The sequence below is a fragment of the Balaenoptera ricei genome, chromosome 20 (genome assembly GCF_028023285.1).
Source record: "Balaenoptera ricei isolate mBalRic1 chromosome 20, mBalRic1.hap2, whole genome shotgun sequence".
In the NCBI taxonomy this organism is placed as follows: Eukaryota; Metazoa; Chordata; class Mammalia; order Artiodactyla; family Balaenopteridae; genus Balaenoptera; species Balaenoptera ricei.
The window spans coordinates 6,921,733-6,937,041 of record NC_082658.1 but is presented as its reverse complement, the minus strand read 5'-3'; the positions used below and the strand labels follow the sequence as shown (position 1 = coordinate 6,937,041).

Below are 15,309 nucleotides of genomic sequence, written 5' to 3'. Positions count from 1 at the left end.
TCAAGGCTGGCCACAAAACCTCCCAGAAGAAAACGTGGGAAGAAACTGAAAAACATGGGTGTTTTCCCATCCTGTGCAGCCTCCTCTAGGTCTCAACTCACTTCAGCTACTAAATTGTTTCATTCCTCCACTAGTGCCCCCTCCTTCGTCCTTCCAATCTGCTGCCCTCCATGGCCATGGACCACCTACTTCAAACCGTGGCCACCCCAGTCTCCTGAACCCCTCACCTAGCTATACATTTCCCCTTATCACTCATCACCTAACGTACACCTGTTATCTTCACTACTAATTGTCCGTCTCCCTGGAGAAGGGAGGTAAGTCTGCGAGGGCAGGGATCTCTGCTCTGTTCACTGGAGCAGAACCCCAAGCACCGAAGAACAGGGCCCGCTGCCGCTTCTCTCAGGGATGGCACCCCTTGGGGGTGGTGCCAGGTGTTCCCTCCCCCTCTTTTTTGCAGCTTTCGGATTCCTACCAGCTTGAGGGGGCTGGAAACGCTGAGCCCTAAATCCCTTCCTAGCCTGGGGCACCTGCCTGTGAGATCCCCGAGGAGTCGTCCGTAGAAGCACCAGCTGGTGGATCCCAGGTGAATCCCACACACCTGCGCAAGGTGCGGGCGCCCCGAAGGCTGAGGCAGGCGCCGGCCTCCTCTTTGCTGCCGAGGACAAAGCCAGGCGAGATTAACACCTAACTGCGCGCACCTGCGTGCTTATCGCTGACTCTGTGGAACTATCTTAGACAAATTCTAAATTCCAAACTGATTTCCCGTTATCTCCTGAAACATTTGCGAGATTCTCTTCTGTGGTTAGGTGGGACTTTCTCAGGGAACAAACGTCGATGGTAACATTAAGAAAGGGTACAACAGGGGAGGCAAAGCAGCTGGGTAAGAAAAACACGAGCACCACGGTGAGACACCCCACAGCCTAGCTGGAGGTCTTCACTTCTCAGTGACTGGGGGTGGACAACCGCTCCATCAGAGCGAGCCCCTGAGACCTCTGGGCCTCCTTTCCTGGCTCCGGGCACCTGTGAGGACTCGCTCACCACAGACGTCTTCCCCCACACTGATGGAGAGAGCTCGGGCTTCCTGGGCAGACTCCCCCAGCTCTGGCCCCAGCCCCCCGGGGGTGGTCTCTTACCTCATGAAGCCCAGGAACACCAGCAGGACCAGGCTGACGAGCCACCCGGCCGTGGCAAAGGCCTTGGGCATGGTGAGCGCGCCAGTGCCCACGATGAGGTTAAACATATACACCAGCCCGACCTGGAAGCAAGAGAGGTGACATTCGAGCCCAGAAATTAACGAGCCTCACCCCCGAACGGCTCCCAAGGGTGACCCTGGGCAACGGCAAAACTGTGGAGGCCAGGAGGCCAGGCCTTCGCCAGGCGAGCAGGTAAGCAGGGAGGGTTCCACCCAGGTTCCAGGGAGGCGGGATCTGCAGCCGGCTGCTGGGAGCCGAACGTGAACACCTGGAAGACTGAAGCCCCGCGTTCCACCAGTCTTTTCAAAATGTCTCTGGTGATGGGTTTGATTCTCCGCTTTGGCTGTCATCAGCCCCATCACCTCCTCCGTGCATATTATTCAGAACTGTGTCTCAGATGATAGCTCTGTGCTCAACCGGACCGCAGGTTTCCTGAGGACAGGCCATCACGTCTGGGGTACCCGGCACACGGATCAACCTGTAGTGCTGACCCCCCAAAAAACTCCCACTTTTCCAAGGCCACTGAGCACGTGACCCAATCCTCCTCTCCGCCCATTCTTGCCAATGCCCTTTGGGACGTCGACGTTCATGCTGCTTCCCTTTTCCTGCCCTCTTCCCCGTACTAACTTCAGGGATTAAAAAAAAAAAAAGATAATTCACGTGCCATAAGATTCACCCTTTTAAAGTACACAGCCTTTCAGTATATTCACAAGTTCTGCAACCAGCATCACCATCTAATTCCATTTCATTACCCCACAAAGAACCCCCCTACTCACCGGCAGCCCCTCCCCCTCTCCCCTGGCAACCAACCTCCCAGTGGAATTGCTGGGTCACTGACTTCAGGTTTTAAACTTAACTCACAGCAACTTGACTCTAGCTCAGCTAATTACAATTATTCCCTTCTCGGGCTCTCGATCATGAAATCCCTTTCTCTGACCAGAAGCCCCTGCCGCCTACAACCCTGTGCACTCCCACTGACCCGCCTCTGTCGTCATCATGATGTGCAGTCTCCCCAAACCCTCCCTACCCAGGCCACCACCTCCACGGTGGCCTCACTGACAATCAGCTGGTTGCTCAAAGCTCGCACTGCCCCGAGCTCCCCACACCTTCCCCGTTCTAACCTCTCTGGCTCCCAGCCTCAGAGACGACCCGGCACCCGCTTCCTTGACTCCCTAATAGGAAACTGCTAAAGGCTCCTGGAATTATTAAAAAATTCTAACCATGAGTCCCCTAACAGATGGTCTCTTCATCTGCGGTCCGGCAGCAACAGATTTTCTTTACTCCTCCCTGTGGACTTGCAAGTATTTCCCACGCACGCAAAGGCTCCAGACCTCAATCTCCAAGTCCCAGACCCACGGCTCCCATCTCTCCCAGATGAAGGCTGCACCTCCAACGCTACGGAGGGGACGGAGACCATCTGACACGCGCTCCCCAAGCCGCGCTCCTTCCGAGCTCAAAAGCCGGTGTTGGCCTCCCCTCTGCCCCCCTCCCCATGTCTGGGGGAGCACGGGTGCTTCCTCTTCCCTGACAGGCTCAGCCCTGCACCTGACCTGGGCTCGGCTCTTTCTGGAATCCTCTCCTCCTCCTAGCTCTCTTCCCCTCTGACTGCGAACGCTCTCGACACCTTTAAAACGTTGCCCTCTCGCTTTCCCTCAACCCGACTCCTTGAAGGAGCAACCTATATCCTCTGCCTTCATTTCCAGCTTCCTGTAGTTTGTGGTTTCCACCTCCAGAACTCTTTTGAAACTGCATTCTTAAAAATCACCAATGACCTCCTATTTGCCAAATTCAATGGCTTTCTTAGACTTAATCTTTCTTGCACTTCTGACGTTGGCGGTCTCTTCTTCTCTCTACGTTTCTTTTCCTCAGCAACATCATTCAACCCCAAGGCTTTAACCATCATGGCGGACTGTATTTCTCTTAGTACAAGCCTTTCTGCAGACCTCAAATCCAACTGCCTGCTGGTCACCTCCACCTGGACACCCCAGCGTGGCCTCAGCTCCCCCCTTCCCCTCCATACCCCAGTGCTAGTGATTTTATTTCTGAAGAGTCTTTTGTGGGTGCCTCTGGCTCCTATTCCATTTACAACTCAAGTGAACCATTTCTGGCCTGGCCTATGACAGTAGGTTCCTAACTGGTCTCCCTGTACTGCACTAAACTGGCCAACTTACAGTCTGCTTTACCACTTGTTTCCGGTCTTTAGAAGACAAACACCAGAAACACCTATCCATCGCTCGTTTTCACCTCCCCTTTCTGAGAAATACGCATTTTTCTGTATTTAAATTTTTTTCCAAGACAACCATGTGCTGCATTCTTAATCAGAAACACACAAATTAGGGCCCATTCTCAGACCAGCCTCAGTCAGATCTAAAAAACAAGACGAAACAGAGATAGGGAGCATCGGCTACCATTCTGGGGCCCTTGACAGGGAGGGACAGGATTCCGGGCAGGTGCTGACTGGCCATGTGAGTGCTGGACAAACGGGAGGGCGTCCTGTAGAGAGGAAACACCTCTGCCCAGAGCCCATGTACACCTGACACAGGGCACCAAGCCCTTGTGCCTCCCACCCAGCCCCTCAACTCCCACCCACCATGAGGGGCCCATTCAAACGCCTGTCCCACCATAAAGCCCTTCCCAGTCTCCCAAACCCATCTTGTTCCCTCTCTCAAAGCAAAGAACACTTCTTACGCCCTAGTTTGGGTTTTTGATGTTGATGTGTTTATCTTTTCCCCACTATTAAATCTGAGGCTTGTTGTGGTCGCAACCTGCATCTCATTTCTCTCTGCATTTCTCAGGGTGCCTGGCACACAGCCTCAAGATGGGGGTCCTCAACGGCTCTGGCTCAGGTCCTCTCTGCCGTGAACCCTCTCTGCCTGAACCTTCGTCCCCTTTTAAACATCACGGTCTCACTCTGATCCCCCAGGCAGATCCCAGAAGGATTAAGACAAGTTTGAATCGTCTTCCTCTAGCTCCTGATTGGATCACAAAACCATGATGTGGTTCCCCTGCCAGGAGTCTTGGCCCAGGGTGATGTTATGAGAATAAATGTGAGGGTGACAGCTGGCCTTCTGAATTGACCTTTCACAAATGGGAACGTCTACAAACTAACTTTGACTTTTGTTGGGTTTAACTTCAATCACCGGCACTCTGAGGCGAGTACATCCAGGTGTGGGCTCGTTTGCTCACTTACTCAACAGCTACCGAGAGCCTTCCATGGTCCTGGCCCTGTGCTCAGAGCCCAGGGAATGACAGCGAGCAAGACGGACAGGAGGACACAGACAAGAAAACAAACGATGATTACCGCCTCGGAGAAGCGTTCTGAAGGAAAGAAGGGGCTCCGTGACAAAGAACAGTGGGTCAGCACTTCAAGTAGAGGACGGCCTCGTGGTGACATTCAAGCCGGGACCTGAAGGCCGAGCAGGAGCCACCCAGGCAAAGGGCCAGGGAAGACACTGGCAGGTAGGAAGGCCTAAGGTGGGAGAGGGGGAGGGATGTCCCAGGAACTCTGAGGCCAGCGTGGCTGCAGGCAGACTCCTGGGCCCTGGTGCACGGGACAGGGAGTTCGACGTCACAGGCAGGGTTGTAAGCAGGACGCTAAGAGACCAGGCCCTGGTCGATGACCTAACGTCTGATCTCCCGGCAGCTCTGTCCGCTGCGTATCGCTTTTATAAGCTGTAACACTCTGAAGGGCAGAACCTTATTTCTTTATGGAAAACAGCCCTGGTGATGGGCTCGTGACAGAAGTTAAGAGAAAGCAAAGAGGCCTAAGAAAGTGATGGTTCTCAGCCAAAAGTTTTATGGGGATGGGACTTCCCTGGCGGTCCAGTGGTTAGGACTCTGCCCTTTCACTGCAGGGACATGGGTTCGATCCCCGGTTCGGGAACTAAGTTCCTGCAAGCCGCGGGGCGTGGCCAAAAAAAAAAAGTTTTATGGGGAAATTAAGTAGTACAAGAAGCATTTGTGAGTTCAGGGATGCCTGAAGGTCTTGGGATGGAAAAGTCAAGGATCTATTGTCAAGCAGGGTTTCTCAGCCTGAGTGCTGCTGACATTTGGGGCCAGATCACTCTTTGCTGTGGGCCTGTTCTGTGGACTGTAGGATGTTTACCAGCATCCCTGGCCTGTACCCACTAGATTCCTGTACCCCCGACCTTGTCCTTGTGTTGTGATGGTTACAGCGTCTCCAGACATTGCCAAATGTCCCCTGGGAGGCAAGACTGCCACCAGCTGAGAACCACTGCTGATAAAGATGCAGTGAAATAAACACACTCCCAATGGAAACTTCAAATAAACCTCAGTGAAAAAGACCCTTTACGAACTTGACAAGGAAGTTAATTAGGGACCAACTATTGGCAGTTAAGAGCAGAAATGAGTGATCACATTTGTCTTGGGTTGTTGCTACTTTTTAGTTCTGAGGCAAGCACTCCGGGCCTGGTGGTGCTGCGGGGAATCCCGTAGGGAAACGTATGCCTTCTCCACCTTCCTGGCCAGAGTTAAACCCTCCTTGCTTTCAGTAACGGGGATCAGTAGGGACCACTCCCAAGGAGCAGAGCACGACGCAGGAAGCAAACCTGAGCTGAGCCGCAGGCCGGGTGGAAGGCAGCTGTGAAGCAGGAGGAAACGGGGGAGTGAATTGCTCTTCTGCTTGTTAGGTGACAGCTCTGTGGGGACAGCCTCCAGGGAGGCATGACCAAAAGCGGTGAAATAGAGCCCTGCTGTGGTCTCAATAAAGAAGGCTATGCAAACCGAGCTTCCTTCTGTTCCGGACTCTTCCTCCGTGGCTGAAGCGGAGAAGGCACAGTGCCTGTCCCTTGGGGCGGCTGACCCGCTCCCCCGTGCTCGAGGGGGTCCAGTGCAGCGTTCCCGCGGCCTCACCCACAGGCGCGCATGAGGCAGGGGTCACGGGCATCTTTCAACAGCTTCCCCAACGACAGTTGTCAAAGGAAACAGAAGGTGGCAGAGATGTGGAAGCAACAACTAGGGTTTCAGGCCGGGAGACAAGCCCTCTTTCCTTCGAAAGCACCCGCGTCGATCTTCCGCGAGACCGGCCGGCGGAAGGCAGCCTCAGAAGTTATCCTTATGTAGGCAGTGACCCCCTTCTTCCTCTATTTTGATCACACGATCCCTTCAGTGCTGAGCCCCTCATGGTCCCCATAAATGGGGAAACAGACACGCCTGTTCTGAGATCACTTATGGGGGGGACGCAGGGTACCGCAGAGGTAGGGAGAGGCTTGGTGCTGGGAGTGACCGGGTTAAGGGCTGATGCACCGCTCAGGGTCATGATCTCCCAAGGCAGGCCGAGCAGGTTCCGCCCACATCGTGCTGAGCAGCAGCTGCGGTAAAGTCCATTCCGCAGCCTCTCTGGGCTCAGGGGGTGGTGCACCTCACACCCTTCTCCTGGTCTCACAGGGGATCGAGAACCATTCTCGCAGGATGGCAGAGTTAAGGAAACCTCAGGCAGAAGGTGTGTTCTCGGCTCAAACCGAGACCACTAATCCCGGTTAACGCCACCTCATCCTCAGCACCATCCACCTTCCCCCTGCCCCTCGCTTCACCGGCGGGACAAGAGAATACGAGCAGTTGTTTACGGCCAGTGCCCAGAGTCGGCCCTTGAACACATGCCTCAAACAAAACCGAACACATAGAAAACAGAGGAAAAAATTTAAAAAAAGCAGAACCCGCTGAGGCTTTTAGGTCTCACTGCCCCATTTCCTGTGGGCACATGCTGACATGTGAAATGATTACTGAACAGCTGGAGGCACAAGAAAAGTGGGCACATCAAAGCTTTTCCTTCCCAACACTCAGCTACAGGAATAACTCATTTCCTCGCCTCTAAGCTTACAGATGTCGTAAGATGACGCGGGAACCGCGGTGACTTTCACAGACAGTGTGGACATGTCACTGCTGATACCAAGAGGAGGCTGTGAGCTGTTACGCAATTCCACATGATGAGAGGGGCGTGACCTGATTCATTCCAAGGCTCAGGAAAGACTTCCCCGGACTTCCCTGGTGGCGCAGTGGTTGAGAATCCGCCTGCCAATGCAGGGGACACGGGTTCGAGCCCTGGTCCGGGAAGATCCCACATGCCGCGGAGCAACTAAGCCCGTGCGCCACAACTACTGAGCCTGCGCTCTAGAGCCCGCGAGCCACAACTACTGAAGCCCACGCGCCTGGAGCCCGTGCGCTGCAACGAAGAGTAGCCCCCGCTCGCCGCAACTAGAGAAAGCCTGCGCACAGCAACGAAGACCCAACGCAGCCAAAAATACATAAATTTATTTAAAAAAAAAAAAGAAAGACTTCCCTGATAAATTACTGAGGTGAAGGAGGCTCCCTTGAAGCCACAAATGGCACAGACCCAGCAGGAAGACCCTAGTGTTTTTTGGTTTTTGTCAGCTGTTCTCAGAGGTGCCTCCTTATGCATCACACCCCAGCTCTAGAGTCGATGAAGCTGGCAGAAACAGAGCATGGATCCCCAGGCAAGTGCAGAGCAGGGCAGCTGTTGAAGGTTAGGTACTTTCTAGAAAGAGGACTCTTGCTACTTAAGGCAGTGCTGCCTTTCTCTGGGATACTTGGTAGCAACATGAATCAATCACTTGATTATTCCAATCCTCCAGCTACTCATCCAAGCAAGAGGATTCCGTGATGTAAACATGACCAATCTCATATTACACAAAGAAGATAAACCGAGTGTACATGTGAGGGGTGGGGGTAAAGCAGACCCAAGACAGTGAGAAATCAACCATTCTAGTTGTCCTAGTTACAGACTCCACCCAACGGCAACTGGAGGTCTCTGTATGCTTTCTCCGCCTCTTACGCCATCCAAGATAATAAAAGTTGTGCAACTTAAAATTCAGCTGAGAACCGAAGTGGTTTCAAACTGCTGAGGGGAGCAGAACCCAGAGTCAACAGCCGACAGCCTTCATCCATCTGAACTGGCCTCAGTTTGCAAGTGCTAGCAGCCCTGAGACAAAAATAACGAGCGAGCAAGTCCGTTTTCCTTTCTTGACCACTCTCTGATCAACATGTGAAGAGTGAACAAACCTGACTCTCATCATACATTCACCGTGGCTGCTGCTGAATGGGGTTCCCAGACGGCGGCTATGAAAGCCGCTGGACTCAACAAGTACAGTCCACAGGAAGCAGTGTGCTTCTCCAGAAGCCAAGGGCACTGATGTGGGCAAAACAGCTCCAAAAGTAAAACTCACATAAGGAGAATAGAGCTCCCCGGTCTCTGTGATTTCACCCGCCATTTCCAAAAGCGAGGAAGGGTCCGTCGGCTGCCAAGGTTCCTTCCTTGCGGCGGCGGTTGCGGCCCCCTAGGAAAAGAACAGACTTCAGCTTTCTGATGGACCTAGACGCGGGCGGAGGGATGTCTACAGAGCCACCCCCTCCCTGTCCTTTAATCACAGACACTTATGGCCTTATCTGTTAAAAGAGAGCCCGGAGGGAAGGACCTCCCTGTATGATGACACCTGGGTGGTTTCTTCTAACTTTTTCCTGTCTGTGCAAGGCATGTATCCATTGCCGCTCAGACTCCAAGTGATTTAAGGGGCCTGAGACGCCACTAAGAGTCACCACCACAAGGGTCCCCTTTACACACTCTGGTTATCCCCCATTTAATGCCAGGAACAGCGAGCTCACTACCACACAGGGAAGCCAAGTAACTGTCTGCCTCCTCCGCCTAGAGCAAGAGGCTGGGGGCTTTCCTAGGTCGCCCCCCAACCCAACTCCTTGCCCCAGAGCCTCTCCTTTTTAACGGGGCCTCCACGTCTCCCAACCTGCCTTAGGGCTCTCCACCCTCCAGCCTCCTCCTCTTCCCAAGAGGCCCTCTCCGAGCCTCTCCCCCATTTCTTCCTCCCTCCTGGAGGAGCCCCGAGTCGGGCACCACCCCATTCCATCCCACCCTCCCGCTCCGACACGTACAGCGAAGCTTGCTCCCGCTGCCGCGACCGCTGTCTCCGACCCGGGGTTGCTGCCGGCGCCAGCTGTCCCGCACCAGCGCCGGCAGCACGCATGCGCCCGCGCCGGGAGCCCACCTACTTTGTGCGCGCCTTGGGCGGGGCGCACGGCGCTGATTGGGCGCCTCGCGGAGGCGGGACCGGGATTGGGCCCCGGCGGCTGCCGTCTGCGTGGCGGAAGTGGGCGGGGTGCGCGCCCACGCGCATGCGGGAGGGGGGCCCGCCTGCCAGGTGGGAAAGCGGGGCTGGTTGGAAGGGGTGGATCGCACCTGCTGGGGACGCGTTCGTCGGCGAAGAGTGGGTGTGAACTTGGCCGTGCCGGGACCCTAGTGGTTGTGGGGGTTCGAGAAGAGTAGCCTGTAACTCCTCACAAAGAGGAGGGGATTGAGGCCTTAAGCCTGCCTCACTCAAGAGTGGCCAGGGAGGCCCCGATGGCTTGGGGGGCAGGAAGAGGGAGGGTCCGAGCCCAGTGGGGTGGTCGCTGGGAAGAGGGGTTGGAAATAGGTTTAAGACAGGGCTGAGAAGTAACCGTGGGGCGGAGTCTCAGAACTGGGGCGAGTGATGGGAGTTCTGGTGGTGAGTCTTGGTGCTTCAGTGTGGGGCATCGAGGTGGTGATGGGGCTGAAGGGACTGGCAGAAAAGGCAGCCCATATTTGGCCCCTTGAGATGCGAGCCCAGGATTATTTAATCATCTTTCACCAGCCGGGTTCCCTTTCTTGCAAAGGGTTTAAAGTCCGTGTTCTCTGAAGTGTTTGGAAAGGAAGAAGGACAGAGGCTCTTCTGACAACTTAGCCCCGGGAGGCATTTAGCGAACTGAGAGCCGGGGCTCCCACCCTAAGTGGGAGGAAACGCAGGTGCTGAAATCTTTGCCCTCCCACCCGCAGGCTGCTACCATGAGGTTAAATCAGAACATCTTGCTGCTGGGAAAGAAGGTGGTGCTGGTACCCTACACCCCAGAGCATGTGCCTAGGTAACCATTCCCCTGACATGGGGTGCAAGCCAGCTCTCCAAGGTGCAGTGAGGAGGGTGAGCCTGTCTTAACCCAAATCTCAGAGGCTGTTTTTTCTGAGAAGGAGAAACATTGGTGTGAGAAGTAACTGCATACAGGAAAAAGTGAAAACTGAAACAAAGGGCTATGATCTCCCTGGAAGAAGTCATCCATCCCCCTGTTTCTCCCTTCCATCCCCTCAGCTTCCTTTTTGGCCTTTCAGCCAGGAATTCTCTTATGTAAACTACATGTGTGCAAGAAAAAAAGATATTGTCTTCTAATTATAAATGAGTGCCATTCCTCTGGTGCCAGTAAATAGGCTCAGTTCTTGGAAACTAAATGTTAGCTTGTCATAAAACTGAGCAGGTGGGTTGTTGTGAGGTCTACTGCTTGGAAAGACCAGGACCGAGTCGCAGGGTGGGACTGTTGTGGGCCAGGTGACGAATGCCTGGTAGACAGGGATGCTGGTGCTGTAGGCGTGTATTCTCTACTTGTAGTTTTCCTTTTGGGGGTTCCTGGTGCCTGGCCTTTGTGGAGATCTGTCCAGCCTTCTTTGCTGAGTTTGGCTTGCCATTACTTCCCCTGGGGAATTTGAGGAATGTTTAGCTTCAGACTGCTCCCCCGCACTGACCCCTGAGATAGGCGAGGAGGCTGGATGGATAGAACTGCCTCCTGCTGTTCTCTTTAGGACTAGCCTGCCTCTAGTTCTTGGGCCTGTGGCCTTCTGCCATAGGAGCCATTATAACCCTTTCTTGGGGTTCTTCTCTAGCCCTCTGTTAGCCCTGGGGGGTTCTCCTCTCAACCATCCATTTCTTCATCTCATAAAGCGTCAGACTTAGGCTTCTGAATTTGTCCTGCCTGCCAAAGGCCGACCCTCCGTCCCTGCAGGTACCACGAGTGGATGAAATCAGAGGAGCTGCGGCGTTTGACAGCCTCCGAGCCGCTGACCCTGGAGCAGGAGTATGTGATGCAACACAGCTGGCGGGAAGATGCAGACAGTGAGAAGTGGAGGCCCCGGGCTGTGCCGGTCATGGGAGGGCTGATTCCAGAGGCCTTCCCGGGTTCCCACCCTTCCCTGTTCCCAGCTGTAGCCCCGCTGGGGCCACAGAAAGTTTGTAAAAAACACTTCGTGAAAAGCTTGGGAGGTGCCTGAAGCCCTCAGGCTGTGATGCCCCCTGCAGCAAGTCCCTGTGGCTGACGCTTCTGTCCTCTTCCCCACTCACTGCACCAGGCGTGAAGGGATTTAGAGAAAGGAAAGCATTTGGGGCTCTGGCTGTAAATCGAGGCCCTGCCCCTTGTGCCCCTTGCTGCAAGCCCCGTGTGGTTCGTGCTCTCTGAGAATACAGTTGCTGTTTGCAAAAAGGCCATTGTTTCCTGCATGAGGCCGATTTAGGCTTTGTAATCCGCTGAAGGAAGTGCTGGCTCCCTTTTTCTGCCAGACTCAGAGACAGTGGTAGCTCTCTGCAGTTCTCTGGCTCGGGTAGGAGGACTGGCCTCCCTGCACTCCTTTGGGGCGGGCAGGTGATAATCCCGTCGCCTCCTTCCTCAGAGTGTACCTTCATCATGCTCGATGCAGAGAAGTGGCGGGCCCAGCCGGGCGCCGGCGAAGAAAGCTGCATGGCGGGAGACGTGAACCTCTTCCTCACGGATCTAGGGGACCCCGCCCTGGGGGAGATTGAGGTCATGATTGCAGGTTTGTTCCACCTGGCCCTGCCCTCCGTCCCTCTGGTCCTCAGATCCGCTGAGCCTGAAGCCACCGAGGCTGTGTAGGGCACTCAGAGAGCTCCATGGGCAGCTCCGGCCTTGGTGAGCCTAGCACCTGGCTGGGCAGACTGTCACTTGGCACCCCGTTAGCCTTGTGGCTCACCCCTGGTAGTTCATTTTATTCCCTTCTCATGCTTAGGTGTGAACTTAACCTTTGGTTTTAGGGTCTTCAAACTGCAGTCTGGCCCATCCTCGGGGTGGACTGGGGACCCTCCAAAAACAAACGATCTTCCCTGGAGCATCTCCCCATGCCGTGGGAGGAGCCCCTCCAGTTTCTGTGTCCATCAGGGTCCTCAGCCTCTTTCTAAGGGGCCATGGGACTGTCCTCGTGGGGCAGCACACTGAGCCGAAGGGGTCAGTTTTGGGGTCAGGTTGCTGGGTGCCTCTAAGCTGTGCGACCCCGGGCGAGTCATTTAACTTCTCTGGGCCTCTGTCTCCTCATCTGCAGAATGGTACCCATATTTGCGAACTTCCTAGGGTTGTGAGGATGACATGAGCCGGGCACGCACTGCCAGTGACTGTTGTCATTCCTCCTAGAGCCCAGCTGCAGGGGCCAGGGCTTGGGCACCGAGGCCGTCCTCATGATGATGTCTTATGGTAAGGACGGCCGAGCAGGCCAGGTTGGGGAGGAGTGGCCAGGCCCCAGGAGAAGGCGAGGGCGTGTTGGGAGGGAGCCTCCAGGCCGGAGGGCGGGAGCCGGTGGCAGGCGTTTCCATCACAGGCTGGGACAGGAGGGGCCGAGGGCGAGGGCGCCGGGGCGGTGGGGGAGAGCTTCGTCCTGCTGCTTACCCCTCTCTAATCTCTTCTGGGAGGAGTGACCAAGCTAGGTGTGACCAAGTTTGAGGCTAAAATTGGGCAAGGAAATGAACCGAGCATCCGGATGTTCCGAAAGCTTCACTTTGAGCAGGTGAGGATGGTGCCAGCGAGAGGGTGAGGCCTGGGTCTGGGCGGGCCCAGTGCTGCTAGGACTTGGGCCTGTAACTTAGCCGGCCCTGCTCTGTCTGGATCACGTAGGTGGCTGTGAGCAGTGTCTTCCAGGAGGTGACGCTCAGACTGACGATGAGTGAGCCGGAGCGGCAGTGGCTTCTCGAGCAGACCAGCCACGTGGAAGAGAAGCCCTACAGAGCTGGGGCGTCGGAGGCCCGCTGACAGCCGGCCTTGCGGACCAGCCACCCTGTGTGGATGGGGGTGTGAGACCAGAGCCCTGCAGCAGGCAAACAGAGGGGGCCTGTGGGGCAGAGTGCTCTGGCCTTGCTCCAGCCTCCTCTTGGGGCCCTTCAGACTCTGGGCTGGGCTTGCCTTGGCCTCCCTCTGGCTGGCCTTGTGGCTGAGCCACTCCAGGGCCAGCCCCTCCTCCTGGCCAGACCTGGACTCAGACTCTTGGAGTCTGGAGCGGACGGCATGGATCCATGGGAAGAGGCAGGGTGGAGGTGCAGCTGGAGACGAGGGGGCGCCTGGTGAATGGGCAGGACCTCCCTTTCCCCTGGAGGGCCAGAGGGGCCGCCGAGGCTCTGGCCGGGAGTAAAGCGCACTGCACACAGCTCGCCCTGTTCTCTCATTGGGCCCGTGTGGAGCTGAGCTGCCAGGAGGGCCAGCCTGCGGCATCTGGTCTGGCGTCGTAGGGGCAGGGGAGGGGTAGCTCGGTCCTCTGTCATCCAGCAGAAGCAGGTGGGTGTGACCCCGGGAGGTCTGGAAATGATTGAGTTCGGCCCTGAAGGACAGACAGGTGGCTTGGAAAGTGGGCAAGTGTCCTTGCTCCTTTCTCTTTGGAGCCAGTTTCGAGGGTGGAGTAAGTTAGTTTTGGATGCAGCTCCATGTGGCTGGAGTACCCGCCCTGCTGATGAAGCTTTGGGCCTCCTGCTCAGTTGCAGGGTCTTCCGAAGGAAGCGGAGGCCGCTGAGCAGCGTCCTCCTGAGGGCACCTGCGTCCTCGCTCTCCACGCCTCATCCCACCGCCTCTGGGAGCAGCCGCACCTGCGAAGGCCACTGGGGGGTGCCAGAGGCACAGGTTTGGATGATTAAGGTGCTTGGCAACCGGGGCTTAACAGGCAGAGCCGGGCCAGGTCTCCCCACCTCAGAGCGAGGGGGGACACCCTTTGACTTCTAACCCCGTCTCATGCCCTGTCGTAATCTGGGGTGGCCATCAAGAAAAGTCAGGCATGTTTCAAAACACAACTGGAGAAGAGACTCCTGAGGGCACCTAGGACGTCTTCAAGGGGAGGAAATGGCCCCAGGCAAGTTGAGGCACTCGCCCAAGGCCCCAGAGCTTTTGATGGCAGAGCCAGAACTCCCAGCTCGCAGGCCTCTTGATCCTGGCCTCTCACACCAGACTACGCATGTGGAAAACTAGAATCTAAAACATGCCTGAAGCTAACACACAAACTTTGCTTGCTGGGGCCCCCAGCCCCTCTGAGCCACGTGTTCCTTCCACCTGTCCCCAGCTTAATCAGAGTCAAAAGTCCTTAGGACTTCCCCACCCAGCAGGTGAGGTAGGGAGGGGCCCCTCCTCAGGCCTGCTAGCCTGCAGGGGGCCTCCTTCAGGGGTCAGAGGGCGGGCTGGGGGCAGGCCAGGCCCAGCCTAACTGCTGCCAGTGGTGTTGTGATAAGGGTTTTGGAAGGTTTCTCTTAACAATGGTGGGATCCAAACCTTAACAGGTCAGATAGCGATGGCCAGATAGTGACCTGCCCTTCTCTCAACCCCAGGGGCTCCAGGGGTCTCCTCCCTGGTTCACTGTCTCCCTACTTGTTCACCTCAGTCCCAGGAACCTGGCTTCTGAGTGGCCTCCTGGTTGGGTAGAGAATAGCCTAGGGCCAGCTTCCCTTCCTTCTGAGCACCTGCCCAGGAACCTGGCCCTGGCAGGCCACCCTGGCAGATCTCCAGGATGTGGCCTCAGGGGCCAGAGGTATAAGGGACCTGGGTCTCTTATGGAGGAGCAGGGCATTTTGCTCTTGGAAAGTCCCCTCCATGCCACCTGCCACAAGCACGTCCCAGGCCTCGGTGGGCCAGGTTTGATTTCCCCCAGTCCCTCCAGTCAGGTCCACGGCCAGAGAAGATGAGAGTATCTGGGACCAGCTCAGGCCACTCCTGGGACTCCTGTACCTCGCTGGCTGTGGGTGGAAAGATTAAAGGCAAAAGCCTTCTCTTTCCAAGTCTGGCTCCATCGTGAATTCAGTTTCAACGCTCCTGGAATCCGAGGTGCCTTCTCGGCGCCCTCCGAGCATGTGGGTTTAGCTCCCACTTTCCCTGATGAACGTCCCTCTAGGGCAGCCCCAGTGAGCCAAACACATGGCGTGGGCGGGGGCACAGCGGGGCCACCCAGCAGCTACAGGCTCAAGGCCCTCGGGATAAGGCCACCCCACCTCCCGCTCCGGGCTCGGGCTCACGGAACCCTGGACCATCCCCTCCCTCC

At 56.0% G+C, this 15,309-nt stretch overlaps 2 protein-coding genes across 5 annotated transcripts in view; one reads left to right on the top strand and one right to left on the bottom strand.

Moving 5' to 3' along the window:
* TMEM104 (transmembrane protein 104) overlaps positions 1-9,191 on the bottom strand; it is a 59,697-nt gene extending 50,506 nt beyond the window's left edge. For both annotated transcript variants that reach the window (XM_059907698.1, XM_059907699.1), the window contains exons 1-3: positions 9,114-9,191; positions 8,396-8,506; positions 1,134-1,255 (exon numbers count right to left, since the gene is read on the bottom strand). In XM_059907698.1, the coding sequence (XP_059763681.1) occupies positions 1,134-1,255; positions 8,396-8,440 (167 nt within the window). In that variant the 5' untranslated portion in view covers positions 8,441-8,506; positions 9,114-9,191. The remainder of the gene's footprint in view (positions 1-1,133; positions 1,256-8,395; positions 8,507-9,113) is intronic.
* A 152-nt stretch (positions 9,192-9,343) lies between these two features.
* On the top strand, positions 9,344-13,443 carry NAT9 (N-acetyltransferase 9 (putative)). 3 transcript variants are annotated; one of them, XM_059906870.1, is made up of 7 exons: positions 9,344-9,445; positions 10,033-10,118; positions 11,004-11,134; positions 11,686-11,829; positions 12,438-12,497; positions 12,713-12,807; positions 12,915-13,443. In XM_059906870.1, exons 2-7 carry the CDS (start codon positions 10,042-10,044, stop codon positions 13,047-13,049), a joined length of 642 nt encoding a protein of 213 aa, XP_059762853.1. In that variant the 5' UTR covers positions 9,344-9,445; positions 10,033-10,041; the 3' UTR covers positions 13,050-13,443. The 3 variants fall into 3 exon arrangements, with proteins under 3 accessions (XP_059762853.1, XP_059762851.1, XP_059762852.1); XM_059906869.1 differs by having other exon boundaries at positions 9,369-9,445; positions 11,025-11,134; XM_059906868.1 differs by lacking the exon at positions 10,033-10,118 and having other exon boundaries at positions 9,349-9,445; positions 11,025-11,134.
* Positions 13,444-15,309: the final 1,866 nt, after the last annotated feature.

Coding starts and splice junctions, on each gene's coding strand:
- NAT9 (XM_059906870.1), top strand. CDS start 10,042: ATGAGGTTAAATCAGAACATCTTGCTGCTGGGAAAGAAGGTGGTGCTG. Junction 10,119..11,003: donor ACCCCAGAGCATGTGCCTAG/GTAACCATTCCC, acceptor TGCCTGCCAAAG/GCCGACCCTCCGTCCCTGCA. Junction 11,830..12,437: donor GATTGAGGTCATGATTGCAG/GTTTGTTCCACC, acceptor CATTCCTCCTAG/AGCCCAGCTGCAGGGGCCAG.